Source organism: Chlorocebus sabaeus, chromosome 15, assembly GCF_047675955.1.
Source record: "Chlorocebus sabaeus isolate Y175 chromosome 15, mChlSab1.0.hap1, whole genome shotgun sequence".
In the NCBI taxonomy this organism is placed as follows: domain Eukaryota; kingdom Metazoa; phylum Chordata; class Mammalia; order Primates; family Cercopithecidae; genus Chlorocebus; species Chlorocebus sabaeus.
Genome location: NC_132918.1, coordinates 4,299,156 through 4,327,096, shown reverse-complemented (window position 1 = coordinate 4,327,096; position 27,941 = coordinate 4,299,156). Strand labels below are relative to the sequence as shown.

At 39.2% G+C, this 27,941-nt stretch overlaps 1 protein-coding gene and 1 pseudogene across 1 annotated transcript in view; both read right to left on the bottom strand.

Moving 5' to 3' along the window:
* Positions 1-27,001, bottom strand: part of EHHADH (enoyl-CoA hydratase and 3-hydroxyacyl CoA dehydrogenase) — a 63,695-nt gene extending 36,694 nt beyond the window's left edge. Inside the window, exons 1-4 of the mRNA XM_007971862.3 lie at positions 26,833-27,001; positions 21,856-21,959; positions 9,204-9,376; positions 4,688-4,799 (exon numbers count right to left, since the gene is read on the bottom strand). Coding sequence (XP_007970053.1) covers positions 4,688-4,799; positions 9,204-9,376; positions 21,856-21,959; positions 26,833-26,906 — 463 coding nt within the window. The 5' untranslated portion in view covers positions 26,907-27,001. The remainder of the gene's footprint in view (positions 1-4,687; positions 4,800-9,203; positions 9,377-21,855; positions 21,960-26,832) is intronic.
* Positions 19,336-20,247, bottom strand: LOC103221114 (eukaryotic translation initiation factor 2 subunit 2 pseudogene; annotated as a pseudogene).
* Positions 27,002-27,941: the final 940 nt, after the last annotated feature.

The following is a 27,941-nucleotide window of genomic DNA, read 5'->3' as shown; positions in this document are numbered from 1 at the left end:
CCCACCTGGACCTACAACTAAAAGGCAAGCAGGATAAAGATGTTACCCCCAATTCCTCTTACCCCCTCAAGTATTCTGGGTAGTCAGAGGTATCCCACTAAAGTCTAGAGCTCAAAGCCTGTCCTGTGAATGAGTATAGAGTAACTCATCAGGGCTGGAGCCAAGCTTTATGAGAATATAGCAGAACTTTCTATGCTTTCCTGTGAACAAAGAGGACAGCGCCTAGAAAATAAAACAGAAAGAGGAGCAGGACACTGTAGTCCTGTCAGCTGATTGGACAGAGAACATCAGGGAATGAACTGCGATATGATCAGGCATATCCTTTGTGGTTAATGCTAAAGATTCCTTCATTTTCAGATGGCATTTTAAGGAAATTGTGGAGAAGGTTGCTGTTGTAATCACTCTACTTTCCAGAATTACCTCTCTTATGGATTTCAGAAGATCAGAAAGGGTCAGCCACCTAAATCTATTTACTTATTAATTTCCTATGGGAACAGTGCCTACAAGGTTAGCACTTTTTTCCCTCATTCACATCAGTAGGGAATCTTCAACTTTCACAATTTAATCTTTTTCTTTAACATCCTTTCTTAGAAAAACAAAATTTTCAGCCTGGCGCAGTGGCTCATGCCTGTAATCCCAGCACTTTGGGAGGTCGAGGCAGGTGGCTCACTTGAGGTCAGCAGTTTGCGACCAGCCTGGTCAACATGGTGAAACCTTGTCTCTACTAAAAATACAAAAAATTAGCTGGGTGTGGTGGCACGTGCCTGTAATCCCAGTTACTGGGGAGGCTGAGGCAGGAGAATCACTTGAACCTGGGAGGTGGAGATTGCAGTGAGCTGAGATCATGCCACTGCACTCCAGCCTGGGAGACAGAATGAGACCCTGTCACAAAAAAAAAAAAAAAAAAAAAAAGAGAAAAAGAAAAAAATATTTTCAAAACCAAAGCAGGATTGTGAATATCGTGATTACTAACAAATTTCATATTAGTAGCATATTACTGCTGTAACAAATTACCACAAACTTAGAGGCTTAAAATACACATTTACTATCTTATAGTTTAAGATGTCAAAAGTCTAGGTCAGCAGAAGGTGTTCCTTCTGGATGCTGTAAGAAAGAATGTTTTCCTTGTCTTTTGCAGGTTCTAGAAGCTGCCTACATTACTTGGCTTGTGACCTCTCCCTCCGTCTTCAAAGCCAACACATAGTGTCTTCTCTCTTCTCTGACCTCCTGCTTCCCTGTTATAAGGATGCTTGTGATAAAATGGGCTGAGCTAGACAGTCCAGGGTAATCTCCCTCTCAAGATCTTTAATGTAATCACACGTACAAAGGCTCTTTTGAATGTAACATAATATATTCACGGGTTCTGCGAATTAGGATGTGGACATCTTTGGGGGCCATTTGGATACCATTTATGAAATATGGTCTGTTTAACAGGCACTATATCAGAAGCATGTCATGTTATTTCATTATTCCTTAAAACAACCATGTGGTTGTTTACTGATGAGAAAACAGAGGCTTAGAGGAGTTCAGAAGACCTCTCTCTGCTAAACCCCAGGCCCGTCTATCCGATTGTCTATTTGACATCTCCACTTGGATGTGTAACATGCCTATCAAACTTAACATGTCCCAAATGAAGCTCTTGTGATACTTCCATAAAACCTGTTCTATCAGCAGAAATCCCAGTCTTAGTGATGGCACCATCCTTCCAGCAACTCACTCCAGCCATTAGATCATCCTTGACTCTCCTCTTTCTCTCACATCTCGTATCTGCTCTGTCACAAAATCCTATTGGCTCCACCTTCAAAATATCTCCAGAATCTGACCATATCTTACGAGTTACATTGCTACCACTCAGATCCATGCCCCCATCATCTCTCCCTTGGATTATGATAGCAGCCCTCAGTCTTCCTGTTTTTGTCCTTGTCTCCAATTAGTATATTTTCAACAGTCAGGGTGATTTTTTTAAAAAAACCTAAGTGAGATCATGTTACTCTTCTGCTTGAAACACTCCAATGCCTTTCTTCCTCAGTCACAAGAAAAGTCAAAGTTCTTTCTATAACCATCCAAGCCCAGTAAGATATGGCTTCATCCCCTAGTACTTTTCCCCTGACTCATTTCATTCCAGCTACATTGACCATTGACCTTCTTGCTGTTCTTTGAACATTCTAAGCATATCCCTGCCTCAGGGCTTTGTACTTGCTATTTTCTCTATGTGGGATTCCTTCCTCCAGATATTGGCATAACAAGCTTCCTTATCTTCTTTAGATCTTTATGCAGATGTCATTTTGTAGAGAAGGCTTTTCTAGCTATCCTACCTAAAATATTAATTCACCTCCCATTCCTAACATTTTATATCTCCCCCTTCCTGTTTTGTGTTTTCTTAGCACTTATCTCCACCTGATTTTATATATATATATATATATAAATATATATATATAAATTATATAATAGGTAGGCATATGTGTATGTATTCAGTTGTGGTGGATAGTCTCCAGAGTGACCCCCAGCAAGTCTAACCTCTTGGTATTCAAGTTTCCTCCCATATTGAATAGAGAAGACCTGCATAGCCAATAGGAGAGTTTAGAAAAGATGGCATGTGACTCTAACGCTAGGTCATAAAAGATACTATGGCTTTTGCCTTGCTTTCTCTCTTAGGTCACTTATTCTAGAGGAAGCGAGCTGTCACGTTGTGCTAATACTCAGGAAGCTCTATGGAGAGGTCCCCGTACATAGGAAAGGAAGCCTCCTGCCAAGGTCACCACCATCCAGTCATCCATGTGACTGGGTCATCTTGAAAGCAGATTCTCCAGGCCAAGTGTGATGGCTCACGCCTGTAATCCCAGCACTTTGGGAGGCTGAGGCAGGTGGATCATCTGAGGTCAGGAGTTCAAGACCAGCCTGGCCAACATGGTGAAACCCTGTCTCTACTAAAAATACAAAAATTAGCCAGATGTGGAGGCGCATGCCTGTAATTTCAGCTACTCAGGAGGCTGAGGCAGGAGAACTGCTTGAACTCGGGAGGTGGATGTTGCGGTGAGTCAAGATCGCTCCATTGCACTCCGGCCTGGGCGACAAGAGCAAAACTCCATCTCAAATAAATAGTAAATAATAATAATAATATATATCTAACAATTATGGAGTTATTACCATGTGGAGGACTGTCCTAAGGACATTGTATGTATTAACCTTTCCAATTTTCACCACACCACCACATGGTAGGTACTATTCCTATGCACATTTATAAAGAAAATAAGGCACAGAAAAGTAAAATGACTGACCTAAATTCTTATTATTAGTTATGTCTGTTTGAAGTATATTGTTGTATACATTCTTTCTTCTAAACTTACCTCAACTGAAAGTTTCAATCACATCTTACAAACAAATATATGGTAAATCTGAGGCAGGAGAATCACTTGAACCCAGGAGGCAGAGGGTGCAGTGAGCAGAGATCATACCACTGCACTCCAGCCTGGCAATAGAGTAAGACTCCGTCTCAAAGAAAAAAAAAATACATACACACACACACACACACACACACACACACACACACACACACACATATATAGTAAATCCAGGGTCTCTAAGTGTTGTCTAGTGTTGCAGTGTTCACATTCTCTATGAAAAAGAACAACTTAAAAAGCACTGGGCCGGCCGGGTGCAGTGACTCACGCCTGTAATCCCAGCACTTTGGGAGGCTGAGGCGGGCGGATCACCTGAGGTCAGGAGTTCGAGACCAGCCTGACCAACATGGAGAAACCCCGTCTCTACTAAAAGTACAAAATTAGTCAGGCAAGGTGGCACATGCCTGTAATCCCAGCTACTCAGGAGGCTGAGGCAGGATAATCACTTGAACCCGGGAGGCGGAGGTTGCCATGAGCCAAGATAATGCCACTGCACTCCAGCCTGGGCAACAAGAATGAAACTCCGTCTCAAAAAAAGAAAATAAAAAGAACAACTTGCATTTCTAACTAATATCTTAATACTTGCAAATGAAAAATTTAGTCATTTTCATATAAAATTTGAAAACATACCTTGAAAATTATGATTTTCTCATTTATATTACAATTTTTTTTTTTTAGATGGAGTCTTGCTCTGTGGCCCAGACTGGAGTGCAGTGGTGTGATCTCAGCTCACTGCAACCTCTGCCTCCTGGGTTCAAGCAATTCTCCTGCCTCAGTCTCCCAAGTAGCTGGGATTACAGGTGCCTGCCGCCATTCCTGGGTAATTCTTTTTGTATTTATTAGAGATGAGGTTTCACCATGCTGGTTTCCAACTCCTGACCTCAAGTGATCTGCCCATCTCAGCCTCCCAAAGTGCTGGGATTACAGGCATGAGCCACCGTGCCCGGCCTATATTACAATTTCTAAATTAGTTCTGAATATAATGCACTCTATGTGAACACCAGTGTTTATGAATAATCACTTGAACTGAAATAAAATCCTAAATTTGATTTGCTCTTCACATGCACTTTCATTTAAAAGATTCTCACATTTGATCTTCATGATAACATCTGAGAAGCTCAGAAAGGTATTTCTCCATATTACAAATCAGAAAATTGACCAGGCCAAGAAGTCCAGGAATGCTTTCACGGTTACATAGGGAGTAGGTGGTCAAGCCAGAATTTTTCTAAATCCTAGTCCAATTCTTCACACTAATCTAGACAGTTGTTCCCAAGGTCTATACTGACCTGAGGTAATTAAGTCAAGTGCAGCAGGAACTCCAATGAGTCTCGGGAGAAGCTGGGTTCCTCTTGCACCAGGGAGAAGTCCCAGTGTAACTTCTGGTAAGCCAACTTGGGCCTATCAAAGATTGAAGGCATAAAGGCCATTAGAATGAGATGGTATGTTCAGAGTTGAGGCAAGCATTTCCCTGGATTTCCTGTATTCTCAAAAGCATAGTTTCATTGAATTCAGCAAGATTTCTACAGGGAAAATCAGTGCACATCCTTTTCTTTAATTAACAGCATAAACAGAGCTGTGCTGTCCCTAACTCTTCATGTTAAAACACATTTTTAGCTTCTTACACATTTATTCTCTGACTGTATTATGACCTGTCTCAGCCAACAAAAATAACGTTCTCTGGAAACAACTTTCTGGAGTCCTGCAAGAATCAGGAAACAACAGAAAGTGAAAAGACAATGCACAGAATGGGAGCAAATACTTACAAATTATATATCTGATATAGGATTTCTATCTGGAATATATAAAGAACTTTACAAATCAATAATAAAAGACAAGTAACCAGTCAAAAATGGGCAAAGGATCTGGATAGACATTTCTCCAAAGAAGAGCTACAAATGGCCAGTAAGCACTTGAAAAGATGCTCAATATCACTAGCCATCAGAGGAATTCAAATCAAAACCACAAGATAACACTTTATACCAACTAAGACGGCTATTTAAAAAAATGACAGGTGTTGGAGAGGATATGGAGAATACAGAACCCTCATACATTGCTAGGGGGAATATAAAACAGAGTAGACTTTGGAGAACAATCTGGCAGTTCCTTAAATGTTAAACACAAAGTTACCATAGGACCCATCAAATCCATTCATGGGTATATGCCCAAGAGAAATGAAAACATATGCCCACAAAAATCTTGTATACAAATTTTCATGGCATCATGGTTCATAAAAGCCAAAAAAGTAGAAGCAGCCCAAATGTTCATCAATGATTAGTGGATAAATGAAAGGTGGTACATCCATACAATGGAATATTATTCAGCAATATTAATAAAGAACTGATTCATGCTACAACGTGGATGAACCTTGAAAACATGCTAAAAACAAAGTCAATCACAGGAGACCACATACTGTATGATTCTGTTTATATGAAATATCCAGAATAGGCAAATCTATAGAGACAGAAAGTAGATTAGTGGGTGCTTAGGATAGCAGGAGAAGGTGATGGAGGATTACTGCTAAAAGTTACAAGGTTTCTTTTTGGGGTGATAAAATGTTCTAAAATTTACTATGATAATGGTTGCACAACTCTGAGAATATACTCATATACCATTGGATTGTACACTTTAATTGTATGGTATGCAAATTACATCTCAAAAAGGCTGTTATTTTTTTAAAAGAAAGTCAGACAGTAATCTCAATCCAGACAAGAAGGTGAGCTTGAGTCCTTCATTACATTGCTTTTCTTGGCCATTCCATTTAAAAGTGGCTAAGGATCTGTTAGCCATTTACAGGTACAAGGGTGAGAAGAGGGTACTTAAATGCAGACTGCCATTTACCCAGATTGTAATTTCAGCAGTTCCAAAACACCTCACATATGTGAGGTCTCTCTTACATGAGGTTTTCCTAACAGTCAATCACCATTCTTTCTATCACTGCCCATCTCTACCTCTTTACTTATTGCTAGAAACTCAGATCTGCACTCAGGGTACAGAAGGTTACGGTAAGAGGGATACAGAAAAGGAGCACTTAGGACATATATGTGTATTTATTTATAAGCATTTATAAAACTTAAAACACCATTGGGAAATGGTCAAATAAATACTTGTATAGCTATATGATCGAATATTATGCCACCACTTACAATGATTTTTTTTTTTTTTTTTTTTTTGGAGACAGAGTTTCGCTCTTGTTGCCCAGGCTGGAGTGCAATGGTGCAATCTCAGCTCACTGCAACCTCCGTCTCCCGGGTTCAAGTGATTCTCCTGCCTCAGCCTCCTGAGTAGCTGGGATTACAGGCATGTGCCACCACGCCCAGCTAATTTTGTATTTTTAGTAAAGACGGGGTTTCTCCATGTTGGTCAGGCTGGTCTTGAACTCCTGACCTCAGGTGATCCGCCTCCCTCAGCCTCCCAAAGTTTTGGGATTACAGGCGTGAGTCACTGTGCTCAGCCTATAATGATATTTTTAAAGAATATTTACCAGAAGATTAACATGATTTCTCCTCAGAAGCCACAGAGGTCAGAAGGCATGAAATGACATATACAAAGTGCTGAAAGAAAACAACTGTCAGTCAAGAATTCTATATTGAACAAAACTATCCTTTGAAAATGAAGGCAAAATTAACACATTTCCAGATAAAGAAAAACTGATGTTGTTGTTAGTATATTTGCCCTATAAGAAATACTTCAGGCTGTAATGAAAAGACACTAGACAGTAACTTGAATTCACATGAAGAAATAAAGAACACTGATAAAGAGTAACTACATGGGTAAACAGAAAAGACAGTAATAATGTATTTTTCATTTGTAATTCTTCTTTTTCTTATCTGATTTAGGACCACTGTGTAAAGCAATAATGATGAATCTATGTTAAGCGGTACATAACTTATAAAGATATAACTCGTGACAATAATAGCATAAAGGGGCAAGTCATGGAGGCTACAGAGGAGCAAATTTTTTGTATATTATTAAAATTCAGTAATAATCTGAACCAGATTGTCATAAATTAAGATGCTAATTGTAATCACCAAGTTAACCACCACTAAGAAAATAACTAAAAATATATATAGTAAAATAAACAACAAGAAAGTTACAAGGGTACACTTTTCCATTTAACACAAATGCAAGCAGTAACGGAAGAACTGAACAAAAAAACCAAAAAGCATAGAAAACAAATAGCAAAATGGCAGAAGTATGTTCTTCCTTAACAGTAATTACATTAAATATAAGTGTATTAAGTTCTCTAATCAAAAGACAGAGATTGGTAAAGAATATGTAATAATGGGTTAAATATGATAGTATAAAAATACAGTATAAACTAAACACAATAAAAACCCAAATGTGGTTTTTTTGGTGGTTGTTTGTTTGTTTTGAGATGGAGACTCATTCTGTCACCAGGCTGGAGTGCAATGGCGCGATCTCGGCTTACTGCAACCTCCACCTCCCAGGTTCAAGTGATTCTCCTGCCTCAGCCTCCTGAGTAGCTGGGACTACAGGCGCATGCCAGCATGCGCAGCAAATTTTTGTATCTTTAGTAGCGACGGGGTTTCATCATGTTGGCCAGGATGGTCTCGATCTCCTGACCTTGTGATCTGCCCGCCTCAGCCTCTCAAAGTGCTGGGATTACAGGCACGAGCCACTGCACCGGCCAATGTCCTTTTTTTTTAAAGGATGTTTTTCAAAGGAAAAAGAAACTGTAAGAAAAAAATTACATACAAAAAAGACTAGAATGAAATAGAATGTTAATAGGGGTTATTTCTGAACTGTGAGTTTATTATGATTTTAGTTTACATCTGTATACTTTCTTATGTTTTCTAGTTTAGTAGAATAATGAACATTATTTTTATCATTAGAAAAATATATTAATTACAAAAATGCTACCATTATATATACCGCGATAAGCAGTGGTATCATAGACCTCATCTGACTTGTCTAATAGCCTAAATTAAACCTATTTCCAGAAATTTCCCCATATCTACTAGTTTTGTGCTATTTTCCAATAGAAATTCATCTTATTAGGTACTGATAATTATAAGGGACCATGAAACAGAAATCTTTGAGTTATCAAAGAAGTATTTAAATGTATACTTAGAAGTGACAGCCAACATATTTAATACGTTATACTGCATGAGCACTGCATCAGTGAAACCTGATATGGGTCATAGTACAGGAGGTAGAGTCTTGGGGCTCTCTATTGACTCAGGAGTTCCCCTATAGTTGATGGATCATAGAAAGGCCCTAGGGCTAAGGTTAAGGGAAATAAGGAGACAGAGGGCTCACAGTAGCAGGTGTTTACTTACCAGAATGGAAGCGAAGTGTTTGAACATTTTAACAATTAGTACCATTGTACTGGTACATAACAGCCGAAGTGGTTAATCAGTAAGCTAAGCATTCAAAATTATCACCTCTGGGCTGGGTCCAGTGCTCATGCCTGTAATCCAAGCACTTTGGGAAGCTGAGGCAGGTGGTCACCTGAGGTCAGGAGTTTGAGACCAGCCTGGTCAACATGGTGAAACCCTGTCTCTACTAAAAATACAAAAATTTGCTGGGCATGGTAGCATGTCTGTAGTCCCAGCTTCTCGGGAGGCTGAGGCAGGAGAACTGCTTGAACTCGGGAGGTGGAGGTTGCAGGGAGCCGAGATCACACCACTGCACTCCCGTCTGGAAGACAGAGTGAGACTCCGTCTCAAAAAATAAATAAATAAAATAAAATAATAACCTCTAATATGTATGACTACATTTAGAGTTTGCCCTAAAGAAAAGCCCCACACATCAGCCACTATATAGAGCCTTGGTTGTTACCTCTGTATGGGCAATCCTATAGTGACAGCCCAGGGCCAGCTCTAGTCCCCCTCCAAAAGCCATGCCTTGGATTGCTGCCACCACAGGCTTCACATTTCTCTGTATTTCATCTACTACATGTCCCAGTGTTAAGCCAAATGTCCTAGGAGCGCTGAAGCCATGAATATCAGCACCTAAGGGCACAAAGACAAGGAGAAAACAGAGTTGAGAAATACATGGGCATTGTTATCTAGCAATAAGTTACCTGATACTCTTTAAAAATTTTTTAAATTTCTTTTATTTATTTCTTAATTTTTTTTAAGAGTTCCTGATGACTCTCAAAAGTCTCAGACCTCTTTGGGCCCTTACACTTCATCCTTGGCTGAAAACAAGTATATTGGAGAATGTAGAATGCTATGAGAGAAAATCCTCAAATCTTTACCAGAAATTCTGTAATTTTCTAAAATATATCTTTCCATATAGTAAGTAGTAATTCTATCTTTAAAAAAATTAAGAATCTCAGAAAAGGGGAATAGAGATTCTCCTCCAAAGATCATTATTCTGAGATTGAGTCAGTCCCTCTCATTTTCGTATATGTGATATTGTTAATCAACCCTATTCACAGCAACTTAGCTCCATATCTTTGTTAAGGGCATGAGTCATTACAATATCAAATATCAGGGTAACATATATACATATTTATGAGTTATATGTTAGTCAACCAGCTTAGAATTATGTTTTTGTAATAGATTTTTATCTTCAATAAAAATAATATTTATTGGCCGGGTGTGGTGGCTCATGCCTGTAATTCCAGCACTTTGGGAGGCTGAGGCGGGCAGATTACTTGAGGTCTGGAGTTTGAGACCATCCTGGCTAACATGGTGAAACCCCGTCTCTACTAAAACATACAAAAAATTAGCCGGGCGTGGTGGCGGGTGTCTGTAGTCTCAGCTTCTCAGGAGGCTGAGGCAGGAGAATGGTGTGAACCTGGGAACCAGAGCTTGCAGTGAGCCGAGATTGCATCACGGCACTCCAGCCTGAGTGACAGAGAAAGACTCTGTCTCAAAAAAAATAAATAAATAAAATAAAAATAATATTTATTGCTTTTCCTGATTATAAAAATAACATGTATTACGGAAAACTTGAAAACCACACAAAATTAAAAAGAACATGAAGATCACCCTAAATATCACCATACAGCCATAATTTAATATTTTGGGGAATTCTTAGTTTTTTTCCACATGGGTGAGTGAGCATTACCACCTGAGCTCCGCCTTCTGTCAGATTAGTAGTGGCATTAGATTCTCACAGGAGCGTGAACCCTATTGTGAACTGCCCAAGTAAGGGATCAAGGTTGTGCTCTCCTTATGAGAATCTAATGCCTGATGATCTGAGGTGAAACAGTTTCATCCCCGAACCATCCCTGCCCCCCCAACTCTCCCAGGACTGCACCCCCACCCCCTACCCCTGTCCATGGAAAAACTGTCTTCCATGAAACCAGTCCCTGGTACCAAAAAGGTTGAGGACAGCTGATTTAGAGCATACTGTAAAATCATTTTTATATTTTCCTATTTTCATATAATATTATACATAGTAAGCTTTTTCCTACAGCATTATCTATTCCTTGAAAACACTAGGCCAAGCATGGTGGCTCACACCTGTAATCCCAGGACTGTGGGAGGCCGAGGTGGGTGAATCAAGAGGTCGGGAGATCGAGACCATCCTGGCAAACACGGTGAAACCCCGTCTCTACTAAAAATACCAAAAAAATTAGCCAGGTGTGGTGGCGAGCACCTGTAGTCCCAGCTACTCAGAAGGCTGAGGCAGGAGAATGCCAGGAACCCAGGAGCCAGAGCTTGCAGTGAGCCGAGATTGTGCCACTGCACTCCAGCCTGGGTGACAGAGCAAGACTCCGTCTCAAAAAAAATTAAAATTAAAATTAAAATTAAAAAAAAAAAAAACACTGTTGGGCACACCCAAGATGGCCGAATAGGAACAGCTCCAGCCTCCAGTTCCCAGTGTGAGTGACACAGAAGACAGGTGATTTCTGCATTTTCAACTGAGGTACCAGGTTCATCTCAATGGGGAGTGCCGGACAATCAGTGCTAGTCAGCTGGTGCAGCCTGACCAGTGAGAGCTGAAGAAATCGCCTCACCTAGAAAGTGCAAGGGGGAAGGGAATCCCTTTTCCTAGCCAAGGGAAACTGAGACACACAACACCTGGAAAATCAGGTAACTCGCACCCTAATACTGCACTTTACCAAAGGTCTTAGCAAACGGCACACCAAGAGATTATATCCCACACCTGGCCCGGAGGGTCCCACGCCCACGGAGCCTCCCTCATTGCTAGCACAGAAATCTGAGATCTAACTGCAAGGTGGCAGCAAGGCTGGGGGAGTGGCGCCCACCATTGCTGAGGCCCAAGTAGGTAAACAAAGCCACTGGGAAGCTCGAATTGGGTGGAGCCCACTGCAGCACAGGAGGCCAGTCTGCCTCTGTAGACTACTCCTCTGGGGACAGGGCATAGTTAAACAAAAAGCAGCAGAAACCTCGGCAGAGGTAAATGCCCCTGTCTGATAGCTTTGAAGAGAGCAGTGGATCTCCCAGCATGGAGATTGAGATCTGAGAACGGACAGACTGCCTGCTCAAGTGGGTCCCTGACCCCTGAGTAGCCTAACTGGGAGACATCCCCCACTAGGTGCACACTGACACCTCACACCTCACACGGTGGGGTGCACCCCTGAGACGAAGCTTCCAGAGCAAGAATGAGACAGCAACACTCGCTGTTCAGCAATATTCTATCTTCTGCAGCCTCCACTGCTGATACCCAGGCAAACAGGGTCTGGAGTGGACCTCAAGCAAACTCCAACAGTCCTACAGCTGAGGGTCCTGACTGTTAGAAGGAAAACTAACAAACAGAAATGACACCCACACCAAAACCCCATCAGTACATCACCATCATCAAAGACCAAAGGTAGATAAAACCACAAAGATGGGGAAAAAGCAGTGCAGAAAAGTTGGAAATTCAAAAAATCAGAGCACATCTCCCCCCTCCAAAGGAACGCAGCTCATCGCCAGCAACGGAACAAAGCTGGACGGAGAATGACTTTGACGAGTTGAGAGAAGAAGGCTTCAGTCCATCAAACTTCTCAGAGCTAAAGGAGGAATGACATAACCAGTGCAAAGAAACTAAAAACTTTCAAAAAAGAATGGATGAATGGATAATTAGAATAATCAATGCAGAGAAGACCTTAAAATAACTGATAGAGATGAAAACCATAACATAAGAAATACATGACAAATGCACAAGCTTCAGTAACTGAGTCGATCAACTGGAAGAAAGAGTATCAGTGATTGAAGACTAAATGAATGAAATGAAACGAGAACAGAAGTGTGGAGAAAAAAGATTAAAAAGAAATGAACAAAGCCTCCAAGAAATATGGGATTATGTGAAAAGACCAAATCTACGTCTGATTGGTGTGCCTGAAAGTGACGGGGAAAATGGAACCAAGTTGGAAAACACTCTGCAGGATATCATTCAGGAGAACTTCCCCAACCTAGTAAGGCAGGCCAACATTCAAATTCAGGAAATACAGAGAATGCCACAAAGATACTCCTCAAGAAGAGCAACTCCAAGACACATAATTGTCAGATTCATCAAAGTTGAAATGAAGGAAAAAATGTTAAGGGCAGCCAGACAGAAAGGTCGGGTTACCCACAAAGGGAAGCCCATCAGACTAACAGCAGATCTCTCGGCAGAAACTCTCCAAGCCAGAAGAGAGTAGGGGCCAATATTCAACATTCTTAAAGAAAAGAATTTTCAACCCAGAATTTCATATCCAGCCAAACTAAGTTTCATAAGTGAGGGAGAAATAAAATCCTTTACAGACAAGCAAATGCTTAGAGATTTTGTCACCACCAGCCCTGCCCTATGAGAGATCCTGAAGGAAGCACTAAACATGCAAAGGAACGATAGGTACCAGCCATTGCAAAAACATGCCAAAATGTAAAGTCCATCAATGCTAGGAAGAAACTGCATCAACTAGCGAGCAAAATAACCAGCTAATATCATAATGACAGGATCAAGTTCACACATAACAATATTAACCTTAAATGTAAATGGACTAAATGGTCCAATTAAAAGACACAGGCTGGCAAATTGGATAAGGAGTCAAGACCCATCAGTTTACTATATTCAGGAGACCCATCTCACATGCAGAGACACATATAGGCTCAAAATAAAGGGGTGGAGGAAGATCTACCAAGCAAATGGAAAACAAACAAACAAAAAAAGCAGGCATTGCAATCCTAGTCTCTGATAAAACAGACTTTAAACCATCAAAGATCAAAAGAGACAAAGACGGCCATTACATAATGGTAAAGGGATCAATTCATCAGCAAGAGCAAACTATCCTAAATATATATGCACCCAATACAGGAGCACCCAGATTCATAAAGCAAGTCCTTAGAGGCTTACAAAGAGACTTAGACTCCCATACAATAATAATGGGAGACTTTAACACCCCACTGTCAATGTTAGATAGATCAACGAGACAGAAAGTTAACAAGGATATCCAGGAATTGAACTCAACTCTGCACCAAGCAGACCTAATAGACAGCTACAGAACTCTCCACCCCAAGTCAACAGAATATATACTCTTCTCAGCACCACATCACACTTATTCCAAAACTGACCACATAGTTGGAAGTAAAGCACTCCTCAGCAAATGTAAAAGAACAGAAATTATAACAAACGGTCTCTCAGACCACAGTGCAACTAAACTAGAACTCAGGACTAAGAAACTCAATCAAAACCACTCAACTACATGGAAACTGAACAACCTGCTCCTGAATGACTACTGGGTACATAACGAAATGAAGGCAGAAATAAAGATGTTCTTTGAAACCAATGAGAACAAAGATACAACATACCAGAATCATCTCTGGGACACATTTAAAGCAGTGTGTTGAGGGAAATTTATAGCACTAAATGCCCACAAGAGAAAGAAGGAAAGATCTAAAATTGACACCCTAACATCACAATTAAAAGGAGTAGAGAAGCAAGAGCAAACACATTCAGAAGCTAGCAGAAGGCAAGAAATAACTAAGATCAGAGCAGAACTGAAGGAGATAGAGACACAAAAAACCCTCAAAAAATCAATGAATCCAGGAGCTGGTTTTTTGAAAAGATCAACCAAATTGATAGACCACTAGCAAGACTAATAAAGAAGAAAAGAGAGAAGAATCAAATATACGCAATAAAAAATGATAAAGGGGATATCACCACTGACCCCACAGAAATACAAACTACCATCAGAGAATACTATAAACACCTCTACGCAAATAAACTAGAAAACCTAGAAGAAATGGATAATTTCCTGGACACTTACACTCTCCCAAGACTAAACCAGGAAGAAGTTGAATCCCTGAATAGACGAATAGCAGGCTCTGGAATTGAGGCAATAATTAATAGCCTACCAACAAAAAAAAGTCCAGGACCAGAAGGATTCACAGCCAAATTCTACCAGAGGTACAAGGAGGAGCTGGTACCATTCCTTCTGAAACTATTCCAATCAACAGAAAAAGAGGGAATCCTCCCTAACTCATTTTACGAGGCCAACATCATCCTGATACCAAAGACTGACAGAGATACAACAAAGAAAGAGAATTTTAGACCAATATCCCTGTGAACATCAATGCAAAAATCCTCAAGAAAATACTGACAAACCAAATCCGCAGCACATCAAAAAGCGTATCCACCATGATCAAGTGGGCTTCATCCCTGGGATGCAAGGCTGGTTCAACATACGCAAATCAATAAACATAATCTAGCATATAAACAGAACCAAAGACAAAAACCACATCATTATCTCAATAGATGCAGAAAAGGCCTTTGACAAAATTCAACAGCCCTTCATGCTAAAAACTCTCAATAAATTCGGTATTGATGGAATGTATCTCAAAATAATAAGAGCTATTTATGACAAACCCACAGCCAATATCATACTGAATGGGCAAAAAATGGAAGCATTGCCTTTGAAAACTGGCACAAGACAGGGATGCCCTCACTCACCACTCCTATTCAACATAGTGTTGGAAGTTCTGGCTAGGGCAATCAGGCAAGAGAAAGAAATCAAGGGTATTCAGTTAGGAAAAGAAGAAGTCAAATTGTCCCTGTTTGCAGATGACATGATTGTATATTTAGAAAAGCCCATCGTCTCAGCCCAAAATCTCCTTAAGCTGATAAGCAACTTCAGAAAAGTCTCAGGATACAAAATCAATGTGCAAAAATCACAAGCATTCTTATACACCAGTAACAGACAGAGAGCCAAATCATGAATGAACTCCCATTCACAATTGCTTCAAAGAGAATAAAATACCTAAGAATCCAACTTACAAGGGATGTAAAGGACCTCTTCAAGGAGAACAACAAACCACTGCTCAGTGAAGTAAAAGAGGACACAAACAAATGGAAGAACATACCATGTTCATGGATAGGAAGAATCAATATCGTGAAAATGGCCATACTGCCCAAGGTAATTTATAGATTCAACGCCATCCCCATCAAGCTACCAATGACTTTCTTCATAGAATTGGAAAAACTGCTTTAAAGTTCGTATGGAACCAAAAAAGACCCCCCATTGCCAAGACAATCCTAAGCAAAAAGAACAAAGCTGGAGGCATCATGCTACCTGACTTCAAACTATACTACAAGGCTACAGTAAACAAAACAGCATGGTACTGGTACCAAAACAGAGATATAGACCAATGGAACAGAACAGAGCCCTCAGAAATAATACCACACATCTACAGCCATCTGATCTTTGACAAACCTGAGAAAAACAAGAAATGGGGAAAGGATTCCCTGTTTAATAAATGGTGCTGGGAAAATTGGCTAGCCATAAGTAGAAAGCTGAAACTGGATCCTTTCCTCACTCCTTATACGAAAATTAATTCAAGATGGATTAGAGATTTAAATGTTAGACCTAATACCATAAAAACCCTAGAAGCAAACCTAGGTAATAACATTCAGGACATAGGTATGGGCAAGGACTTCATGTGTAAAACACCAACAGCAACGGCAACAAAAGCCAAAATTGACAAATGGATCTAATTAAACTAAAGAGCTTCTGCACAGCAAAAGAAACTACCATCAGAGTGAACAGGCAACCTACAGAATGGGAGAAAATTCTTACAATCTACTCTTCTGACAAAGTGCTAATATCCAGAACCTATAAAGAACTCAATCAAATCTACAAGAAAAAAACAAACAACCTCATCAAAAAGTGGGCAAAAGATATGAACAGACACTTCTCAAAAGAAGACATTCATACAGCCAACAGACACATGAAAAAATGCTCATCATCACTCACCATCAGAGAAATGTAAATCAAAACCACAATGAGATACCATCTCATACCAGTTAGAATGGCAATCATTAAAAAAATCAGGAAACAACAGGTGCTGGAGAGGATGTGGAGAAATAGGAACACTTTTAGACTGTTGGTGGGACGGTAAATTAGTTCAACCATTGTGGAAAACAGTGTGGCGATTCCTCAAGGATCTAGAACTAGAAATACCATTTGACCCAGCCATCCCATTACTGGGGATACACCCAAAGGATTATAAGTCATGCTGCTATAAAGACACATGCACACATATGTTTATTGCAGCACTATTCACAATAGCAAAGACTTGGAATCAACCCAAATGTCCATCAGTGACAGACTGGATTAAGAAAATGTGGCACATATACACCATGGAATACTATGCAGCTATAAAAAAGGATGAGTTTGTGTCCTTTGTAGGGACATGGATGCAGCTGGAAACCATCATTCTCAGCAAACTATTGCAAGAACAGAAAACCAAATACCGCATGTTCTCACTCAGGTGGGAAGTGAACAATGAGATCACTTGGACACAGGAAGGGGAGCATCACACACTGGGTCCTATTTTGGGGTGGGGGTAGGGGGAGGGATAGCATTAGGAGCTACACCTAATGTAAATGACGAGTTAATGGGTGCAGCACATCAACATGGCACATGTATGCATATGTAACAAACCTGCACGTTGTACACATGTTCCCTAGAACTTAAAGTATAAAAACAAAAAAGAAAAAAACCACTAAGCTTGGTACAAGTTTTAAAAATTAATTATTTTATATCTAGCCTATTCATCTTTTTTTCTCTTTTCGCTACCTGTTCCTCATCTGGCAGCGATCCAGGAGTTATGCTTTTTTCTCACCAATTCATTATATTTCACTCTCTATATACTGTACTCTCTAGTACAGTGTTTTGTTTTGTGTTTTCAATTCCTTTTGGTTCTAGAGAAACAAAATCAATTTCAATCTAAGCCTCAAGCCTATCATTCCTGTAGCTTTAGATTGAGATGGTTTTTTAGATAATAACAGAAATAAACAGTTATTAGATAAATGCATCAAGCACTGTGCTAAGCAGTTTCATATACTGTCTCATTTAATTTTCATAACACCTAAGTAAAGCAGCATAACAATTCCCATTTTACAGGTAAGGAAGTTAATGCTTTGAGGCAAGTGACTACTTCAGACATATGACTAATAACTTGTGGAACAGGGATTTAAACTTAGGTAATTTGACTACAAACCCCACATTCTTAAAAGCTATACTATATTCTTCTACTTATAGCAGAAGGTTAGTATCATTATTATCCCAATTTTTGGAAAACCAAAGCACAGTGTAGTGATTTCACTTTTTAATTATTTCCAGCACACCAAAATCCAATTAATTTTGGGATATTGATTTTATATCCAGCAAAACAGCTAAATTTTCTTATGAATTCTAACAATTTTTAATAGATTATTTTGATTTTCTACAAACATTATTGTAGCTTCTGAATAATTAAGTTTTGTTCCTTCTTTTTCATTCCTTATACCTTTTGTTTCTTTTACTAGCTTTACTGGGTTATCAAAAACCTTGAATACAATGCAAAAGAAATGGTGAGAGCAGTCAGCTTTGTCTTATTCCTTTCTTATAAGAAAAGCTTTCAATTCGCCATGTTGTTTGTTTCCTGTAGATTTTTCAAAATGGATACCTTTTGCCTGATTAAGGCATTTTCTTTATGTACCTCATTTACTAAGAATGTTTCTTCTTAATGCACGTCAAATGTTACAGAATGTTTTTTCTACATCTCGACATAATCATATAATTTTTCTTTTTAATCTTTTAATGGGATGAATTTCATTAATCTAGTGTTCAACCAATCTGATATTTCTAGGACAAAAGTGATATATTATACTTTTTATATGTTGTTAGATTCAGCTTCACAATACACTAAGATTATTTAAAATTATTTTTATAGATGCAGGGGGTACATGTACAGGTTTGTTACACAGATATATTGCATAATGGTGAGGTTTGGGTTTTTGGTGTGCCTATCACCCAAACAGTGAACGTTGTGTCACTTGGTAACTTTTCAACCCTCACCCCAACCTCCTTGCCCTTTTGAAGGCGCCTATGTATATTATTTCTCTCTGTATGTCCATGTGTTCCCATTGTTTAGCTCTCCCTTTATGTCCCTGACAATTATTCCTTCATAATAGCTCCCACTTATAAGTGAGAATATGTGGTATTTGATTTTCTATTTCTGAGCTATTTTACTTAGGATAATGGCCTAAGTAAAGATGTAATATCATTCTTTTTTATGGCTGTGTAGTATGCTATGGTTTTCTTTATCTAATCAACCATTGATAGACCCTTGGGTTGATTCCATGACTTTGCTATCATTAACAGTGCTGTGATAAACATATGAGTATATTTATCTTTTGATATAATAATTTATGTTCCTTTGGATGGATCTCCAGTAGTTGGATTGCTGGGTCAAATGATAGTTCTGTTTTTAATTCTTTGAGAAATCTCCATACTGTTTTTCCATAAAGGTTGTACCAATTTCCATTCCAAATAACAGTGTATAAGCATTCCCTTTTCTCTGTATCCTTGCCAACATGTTCTTGTTTCACTTTTTAATAATAGCCACTCTAAGTGGTGTGAGATATCTCATTGCAGTTTTGATTTACATTTCTCTGATGATTTGTGATGTTGAGAATTTTTTCATGTTTATTGGCCACTTGTGTGTCTTGTTTTGGCAAATATGTCCTATGTGTACTTCAAAAAATTTTTTTAAGTATATATAACCAAAAGACAATGTCTACTTTTTAATGGGGTAAATTGGTTTTTCCTTGAGCCTACCCAAGCAGGGTCTGTCTGATTACTGAATGAGATACCATCATCTTTTTTGCTGTCTTCATCTTCTAGAGCTTCATCTTTTTCTAGCATTTCATCCTCATCTGGGTACTTGACATTCTTCTTTTTCTTGCCAAGCATAATGCCAAGGTCATGCTCTGGTTCAGCTGGTCCTTGAACATCACTTTCAATCTTAAGATCCTTTACATCTTCTTCAGCATCATCAATATCAAATATCTTTTTTGTTTTTTTCTTTTTTCTTTTGATTAAAGAAGTTCAAGTCATCTAGATCATCAGAAGCATCTTTTTTCCTACTGTCCTCGTCATCAGCTTCCAAATTTTTGTCCTCAGTTGTCTCTGGCTCCAGACTTTAGTTTCTGAAGGCTGTGTTTCCTCTGTTTGGGTATCCCCTTCCTCATCTAACATAAAAGGCTTCTTCTTCATCTTCTCTTCTTCTTGCTCATAGTAGGATCAAAAATCATCTCATCCCCAGACATAGATGAAGCTCCAGTGGGCTCAGCATGGACGAGAAGTCAGACAGGTCACCCCCAGGCCCCGCAGCAGTGCTGCTCCTGCCAATACCTCTCCCACCACTGCACTAGGCTCTTGCATCAGACAAAGGGCCATTATCTTTCTTAAAGGCTATAGTATCTGCAATGATATCCCTTTCATCACTCTTCATATGCATTGTTTGTGCCTTATCTTCTCCTTCAATCTCTCCAGAGTTTGTGAATTGTATTAGTCTCAAAAAACTGACATTGTTGTTCCTCTTGATTCAAATGTTTTCTATTTCATTAATTTCTCCTCTTTATTATTTCCTTTCTTCTACTTGATTAGGGTATATTTTAATGTTAGTCAGTTCCTTTATATAAATACTTAACTCATTACATTTCAGCCTTTTTTCTTTTCTAATGTATATTTTTAAAGCTATAAATTTCTTGATAAGTTTTATTTGAGCTGCATCCCTCAAGTTTTATATTATGTTTGCATTGCCATTCAGTTCGCAATTTTTTCTAAATTCCATTATTTCTGTTTTTACTCAGAGGATATTGGAAATTAACTTCCAAACATATGAGAATTACTAGTTATATTTTGTTATTCTAGCTTAATTGCATTGTTGTCAGATAATATATTCTTAATGAAATTTATTTAAATAAGATTTTATAATTCAGTATCTAGTCAATTTTTGTAAATGTTCCAGATGTATTTCAGAAGAATCTATATTCTCCCATTTTGGGGTGCATTGTTCTATGTACATGCATTAAGCCAAGTTTCATAATCCCTAATACTTTTTTAGAAGAATAATTTTTTCTGCCTCCGAACTCTAATTGCATTCTCTCATCTACCTTCTTTCTTACAAAGAAATATCAAGTTCTTTATCATTCTGATCACTCTTTCCATGCATCATTGTCATCATCTTGGGTGCCAAACCTTAAGTTTCCAAACAGTGAGTAAGCTATTTAATAACTGGTTAAGGTTTGGGATATTATATTAATCTCTTCCAGGCTCAAAATCTCTTCTTACCTGTAAATGAGGATTGTAGGACTAACTGAGAATTAAAATAGAATGTGTTTTAAAATACTATTACTTTTATTATTATCAATAAATAACCTACATGGTACTAGCACATAACAGGCAAGATAAATGGTAATATTATAATGATTCACATTTTTATATTTATTTATTGCCATGATTCTAACATCTGTGTCTTTTCAGGCTACCATTAACACACATTAAATTTCTCTGGCTACAGTAAGGTTGAATAGGCCCCTATATCCATGTGACTTTTGTTAAAGGGTATAATGTATTCATTAAGGAAAAGATGCCATATATACCATTGAATAAATCACCATTTCAAAATACTTTTGCCATATTTTGTCAATAATTTTGCATCTTCACACAATAACCCAATAAAACAGTGCCATGGTCACTGAGATGGGTGACTATCAGAAGAAAAATGAATTCTATTATAAGACTCTGTGTGAATTAAACAGTAACATTTATTGACCATCTTCTGTGTATAGGTACTGTAGTAGAGGCTTTCAGATATGTTATCTCATTTAATGTCACAAAAACCCCTTAAAATAGATATTATTGTTCCTACTTTATAGATAGAGAAATTGAGGTTCAGGAGGTTAAAGAGATTTGCCCAAGCCCATAAGTGGTGGAGATACATGCAATGCAGGTATATATCAGCAGGTGTATAACAGTCATCAAGTCTGGAACTAAATATACTCTAAAACCCCAATCCACTATAAAAGAGACTAAGCCCAAAGTCTTCTCTGGGTCTCTCTTGTAATTCCGGTCCCTTTCTCCACAATGTTTCTCATTCTCACTCAAGTCTGTCATTTCCATTACCTACACTAAGTTATTACTCACAAGCACAGCTAATGTAGTATTGGTCTCAGTCTGTGGTTGGATTCCAGAGATAGTGGGAAAGGGTTAGACTTAAGTTACCTGCAGAAAATTTGCCCTCTGCTCCACAAATCACAATGGCTTTTATTGTATGGTCTATTACAGCTTTCTGTAGTCCTTCTTTTACATCATGGAGTACGGCCGTACTAAAAGAAAACAAAATACACTAAGTAAATTAGTCAGAATTAAATTCCTACCATTCAGAGTGTTTTCCTTTCCTAACAATGAAAAATTAAACACACACATAATGGATAACAACTGTAGCTACTTCTCAATAAAGCTTCCAACAAATAATATATGTGTCTACTATGACTATTATATTTGTTCTACAAATAATACATGTGCCTATGATTAATTAAGCACTGAACAGATTAAATTAATCCACTTTTTAAAAATGTAATTTTCCTGCCCTGTGCTTTCACTTTGATCACTTAAAATTGGCACCAACCAATTTAAAAATATTATTACATGTCTTCTATATACTGTACGAGGAATTATCCAATACTTGTACATAATTTATCATGTAAGGTGCACTAAGATGAGTGCTGTAACAAAGGTACAAAGAAAAAGTGATGTTGAAGTTGAGAAGGGTGAAATGACTTTCAATTTTTCATATTGGTAAAATATAAGAAAATTAAATGAGAAACAGTCTAGGAGCTGTGGCAGGGGCTGTGAATTACCTCAAATATCCATTCCTCTCCGTCTTCTTCATAGTATTAAAACACCTGGTTTTTACTTGAATATATGTGATATGGTTTTGGCTCTTAATCCCTACCAAAACTTCATTTTGAATTGCAATCCCCACATATCAGGGAAAGATCTGGTGGGAGGTGACTGGATCATACCAATGGTTTGCCCCATGCTGTTGTTCTGTGAGGGAATTCTCAGGAGATCTAGTGGTTTACAAGTGGCAGTCTCCCCTGCACTCACGCCTCTCTCCTGCCACCTTGTGAAGAAGGTACCTGCTTCTCCTTTGCATTCCGCCATGATTGTAAGTTTCCCCAGGCTTCCCCAGCCATGTGGAACTGGCAGTCAATTAAACCTCCCTCCTTTATAAATTACCCAATCTTGGGTATGTCTTTATAGCAATGTGAAAACGGACTAATACAAAAATATGGTTGCCCAAAATAAAGACTACATTTTCCAGCCTGCTTTACAGTAAGGTCCGCACAAGGAACTAAGTTCTAGCCAATGGGATGGAAGCATATTTGGTATGTGCAACTTTGGGGAAGAGTTCTGAAAGATTTGGGTATGCTTTTCCCTTTTTCTTTCTTCCCTACTCCTGGCACCAACGATGGTTAGATCAGGAGCAGCCAGCTTGGATCAGGAGACAGAAGCTATGTATTGAGGATGGTAGAGCAAGAGATAGACAGAATAAATAATTGAGGCCCTTGTTGATTGTGGAGCAGCTGTATCATTCCAGGACACTGCCGCGACAGAAATTAGCTTTTTATTGTCTAATTTACTATTATCTTGAGTATTCTGTTAGTGACAGCCAAGCATAATCTTAGATAAGAGATAAAGGCAAGATCGTGGAAAGATAGGGCATGTAGCAGATTTTGCCAAGTTTTAGTATATGAGGAAGTAATCCACAAAAGAGATAGCTAAAACCAACACTGAATGAGTTTACCAATGGAAAAGAGAGCTGAGGGCAGATCCTCTGGATATATCTTCATTTAAGAAGTGGGAGAAGCTCAGCAGCGTGATTCAGCAAGTGAGCTCAAAGTCACAAAGACCAAGAGAGAAAATTTGTGAAGAAGGAGGGGATTAATAAGTACCAAGCAACCGAAGAGAATCTAGGGCAAGTGGTGAGGAACTGCTTAAAAGAAAAATCACGGAACCAGATTCCAATCAGTTTTGCCTTGGAATTCCAAGTATTCTGGGTAAAATCTCTGTTCTTTAGTATACAGGGTTAAAAATAAATTTTAAAACAAAACAAACAACAACAAACTTCTGTAAAGACCATATTGTTAAGACCAATAACTATGAGCTAAAAACCCAAGCAATAAAAAGTATACTTGCCCTTGTATATAATGGTTCCCTTTCACCTAATTACTTTTCACCTCTTAACCTAGATGAAATCAGACAAAACCTCTTGCCTTCAGCTGGTTAATTAGAAGCCAAATCTGACCACGAAAAGCAAATTCAGAACCATTATATAATAAAAAAATCCAAAAGGCACACAGTTCCTTCTGAATAAACAATGCCTACAAAACTAGCCAAAATTAGCTCAATCAGTGCCACTGAGGAGAAGAAACCAGCTTTTCCTATTTCAACCAATCTTCCTTTTTTATTTATGCTCATAATTTTGCAAATATCAAAAACAGGAAAAAAATGAAAATAGCTATAACAGATACACACTTTACTAGATTCAGGCTGACAGAGAGAGTCACAGCAATGTAAAGGCCGCAGAGGTTACGAAATTATTTTTCCTGTTAATACTGTCAGGCATAAGGAAATAGAATCTGGAGTAGAGACAGCATTTCATGACTACTGACCAAAACTCTTCAGCTTCTTTGACTATAGGAGGTCTTTCTTTTTTTTTCAGACAGTTTTTTTTTTTTAACCAAACGTCATCCAATCAATTTTGTGGCTTGTGACCAGGATTTTTTCAAAGGAAGAAAAAATAGACTATATCAAACAATACACCAAGTAAGGATAGGTTTTGTTTTAGAAAACTGTTTTCAGTTACGTGTTTGTAAGTGTGTCTTGAATTGCCATGTAAAAACGTGAGCTTTCTTAGTCTGTGGATTACAGTAAAGCAATAGTGTGAAAGCCATTGTTCTGGGAGACAGGCCTATTAATCAGGCCTGTCCTACGCTTATAAAGGGGGCTGGTGTTTATCTGAATGGAAGCAAACATGGCTGCTAAACTAGCAATGAAGGATTTAAACTATTTGTTTTGGGGAAAAAATTTACATATATGTGTGTGTGTATGTGTGTGTTACACTCAAGTAAGAATCTCTCAATCAGCTAGGAAGATACAACTTCCCATATAAAATTAGAAATAGGAAAGGGAAAAGGAAGAAAAGGAGGAAAGAAAGAAAAGTGTAATAAAAAAAACTGAGGAATCTGTTAAAGTTGAGGAACTCCTAGGATGTACATTTCTACCTAAAAAAAGTTCAGAAGACAGACGAGAAAGGGCAGAGAAGTACTTATGCCCAAGTGGAGAATATTTTCTTGATGAAACTGAAGTGGGTCCTGAGTAGCAGGGCCTGTTGTTAGGGGCTTGAATAGGTCTTCTGACTAATAGGAATGATAACTAACATCTACTAAATGCCACTTTATAATTTCCAGCTGATTTAAACTTCACAACTTTATGAGGTAGGCCCTAACATTTCTCCTGCAAAGGGGATGGGGGTGGCACAGGTGGTTGCATGGGTGGGCAGGGAGAGCAGGTTAAATTCCAGAAACATTTAAAACAGTTGTGAGAGGCTGGGCACGTGGCTCACGCCTGTAACCCCAGCACTTTGGGAAGCCGAGGTGGGTGGATCACGAGGTCAGGAGATTGAGACCATCCTGGCCAACATGGTGAAACCCTGTCTCTACTAAAATACAAAAAATGAGCTGGGTCTGGTGGTGCACACCTGTAGGCCCAGCTACTCAGGAGGCTGAGGCAGGGGAATCACTTGAACCTGGGAGGCAGAGGTTGCAGTGAGCCAAGATCACACCACTGCACTCCAGCCTGGTGACAGAGCGAGACTCTGTCCAAAACAAACAAACTAAAAAAAAAAAAAGAACAGTGTCAGAAAACATGGGTATTAGAGTATGGAACTTTTCCCCCTAAGGTCCTAGTATCTAGCAATTCTAATCAGTATATAGACCAGTCCAAAATGGACAAGTAATCAAATTACTTACATTTTTCTTTGTCAAAACCAACATAACAGACATTTTGCTTTTTATTCTGGGAATGGCAAGTTAGTAGACGTGTCATCCTTATGTGATTTTAGTCCTGCATTTTTTGGGCATTATTAAATGTAATAATTCACATTGAATTAATATTAATACTAATGATAAATCAAATCTGATGACAGTAGGATTTTTAAATTGTATTAAAATTAGCAGGTCTTCTCATTTCAGTCTCTTTGCTTCAGCAGTATAAGAATTTTGACTAAAGACCTTTCTCTCTATGCTTTATATATTCTTGGTAAATTATGATTTCCACTAGTCTTATTCCCTCTGGATAGGTAATTCTTTTTCAAGGCTGATGTATAACTACTTTTTTAAAGAGATGTAGAATGACCAAACCGAATAACTTCATTACTTTTCAAAAAAGCAACATTGATCTCACTTTTTAATGTTTTAAGTGCACCACACAAGGCAAATACTTCCCAGTGAGAAAAAGAAGACAAGGTGCAGTTTTTCAGAAAATGCTATTACATAGGCTTAGTCTGATGTGAGTCTTCCTCGGAAGCACCAAAGTCCTGAGGTTCAAACAAATCAGGAGAAATAATTTTGCGTTTCTGGACCAGGGCACAATTCTGCTTTAATCACTGCGCTGGCATTAGTGGGACTTTTATTATTTTTTTTAAATCTTAAACCATTTTACTGCCCTATTCCTAAAGCCTTTAGCCAAACATTGTAAGGGCAGACTGGACTCAAAGTTGGGGAGTGAGGTTGGATCAAAGTTCAACATCGAACTAAGTTAAGACCTTTGGATTAGAAAGTCGACCTGCAAAGCCAAAGCTGCAAGTAAGCAGGAGGACTCTGCATGAAGGAACAGGTCGAGGCAAACTCCCTGAGTGCTGGTCTGTCTCAGCCTCAGTTTCTTTATCAGTAAAACGGGGACGAGAGTTCTCTGCGAAGATTAACCAAGCTATTCTAGGTTTTAAAAAAAAAAAAAAGAAAGAGAAGAAAGAAAGAAAAAGAAAAGAAAAGAAAAGGCTCCTGGCATATACTAGTTGCTCAACTCTGAGTGTCCTTCTCGGTTTAAACCAGCGGGGAAGAGTCAAAGCCTCCGGAGCCGGAGGGCGGGTAAGGCCCGCAGGGTCCCCGGGCTGGAGGCGACCGAGCACTTTACCTGATCGCGTTGACCGGCGGGTTTCGGAGGCGGATCAGCGCCAAGGCGTTGTGCAGCCGCGTATACTCGGCCATGTTTCTTCTATCACCGAGGGCACCTCTGCCTCGAGCCGCCAGGGAAAGCCACTTTTCCGGGCGCGCCCGGCCGCCCCCAGACGAGGGACGCCGACTGGGCCAATGCGAGCCGGGGCGCCGCCTCCCGCCGCGCCTCTTCCCACCCAGCCCTCCTCTCCAGAGACCCCACCCCGCGCTCTCCAGACGCTTGTCGCTTTCTCTTTATTGACTCCCAAGCTGCTCCCACCACAAGGTACAGCAAGGAGAATGATGGAAACAGGTGTCATTGCCGGCAAGTGGAAGTTTGCAACCCCTTGGCCCATAGGGGCTGGCTACTGAGGACAAGTTCTGAGTTCGCTGAGTCGGGCAAGCTGTCCGCATGGCGGTATTCACCTTCATGATCTTTCTGAACAGGGACAGATACCTGGGGCCCTCACAGTTATGTGATATTGATACACATCTGGAACACATAAAATACACATTGTTCATTTCACCTAAATGAGTAGGGTACTAATGAAACAGCCTTTGCAAAAATTCTAACACTGAGAAAATTATGGCAGTGAAAGAGATCTGATTTAACCAACTCCATCTTGCCTTTAGCTGCCCTTAATTATTCCTGAGCTCAGGCCAAATTAACTTTGGGAGACATTTAGTTTATAGTTTAAATGATAATAGCCATTCCCCAAAACTCGACTGCCTTTGTAAAGCTAACTGAGAGAGACCACCAGGCTAGGAGGATAGAGGAGTGTGAATTCTGTCTGCTAAGGTGTAGACAGAGACCATTGCCAGCCATTATTCCGGAGGCCACCAAATAGACAACCCCCATTTACTCCTGCAGATATCATCACTATTGTAGAACCTAAGTTTGGCCTTTTGAGGCATTTTTTCAGGATTTTTGCATGCCTGACACTGATGGCTCCACCTGGACCAGTCCACCACTCCTGTGGCCCCACCCACAAGCAACTCAGCACAAGAGGATAACTTCAAACCCCTATGATTTCATTTCCAACCCAATCAGTTAGCACTTTCCATACTCTAGCCCCTGCCCACCAAACT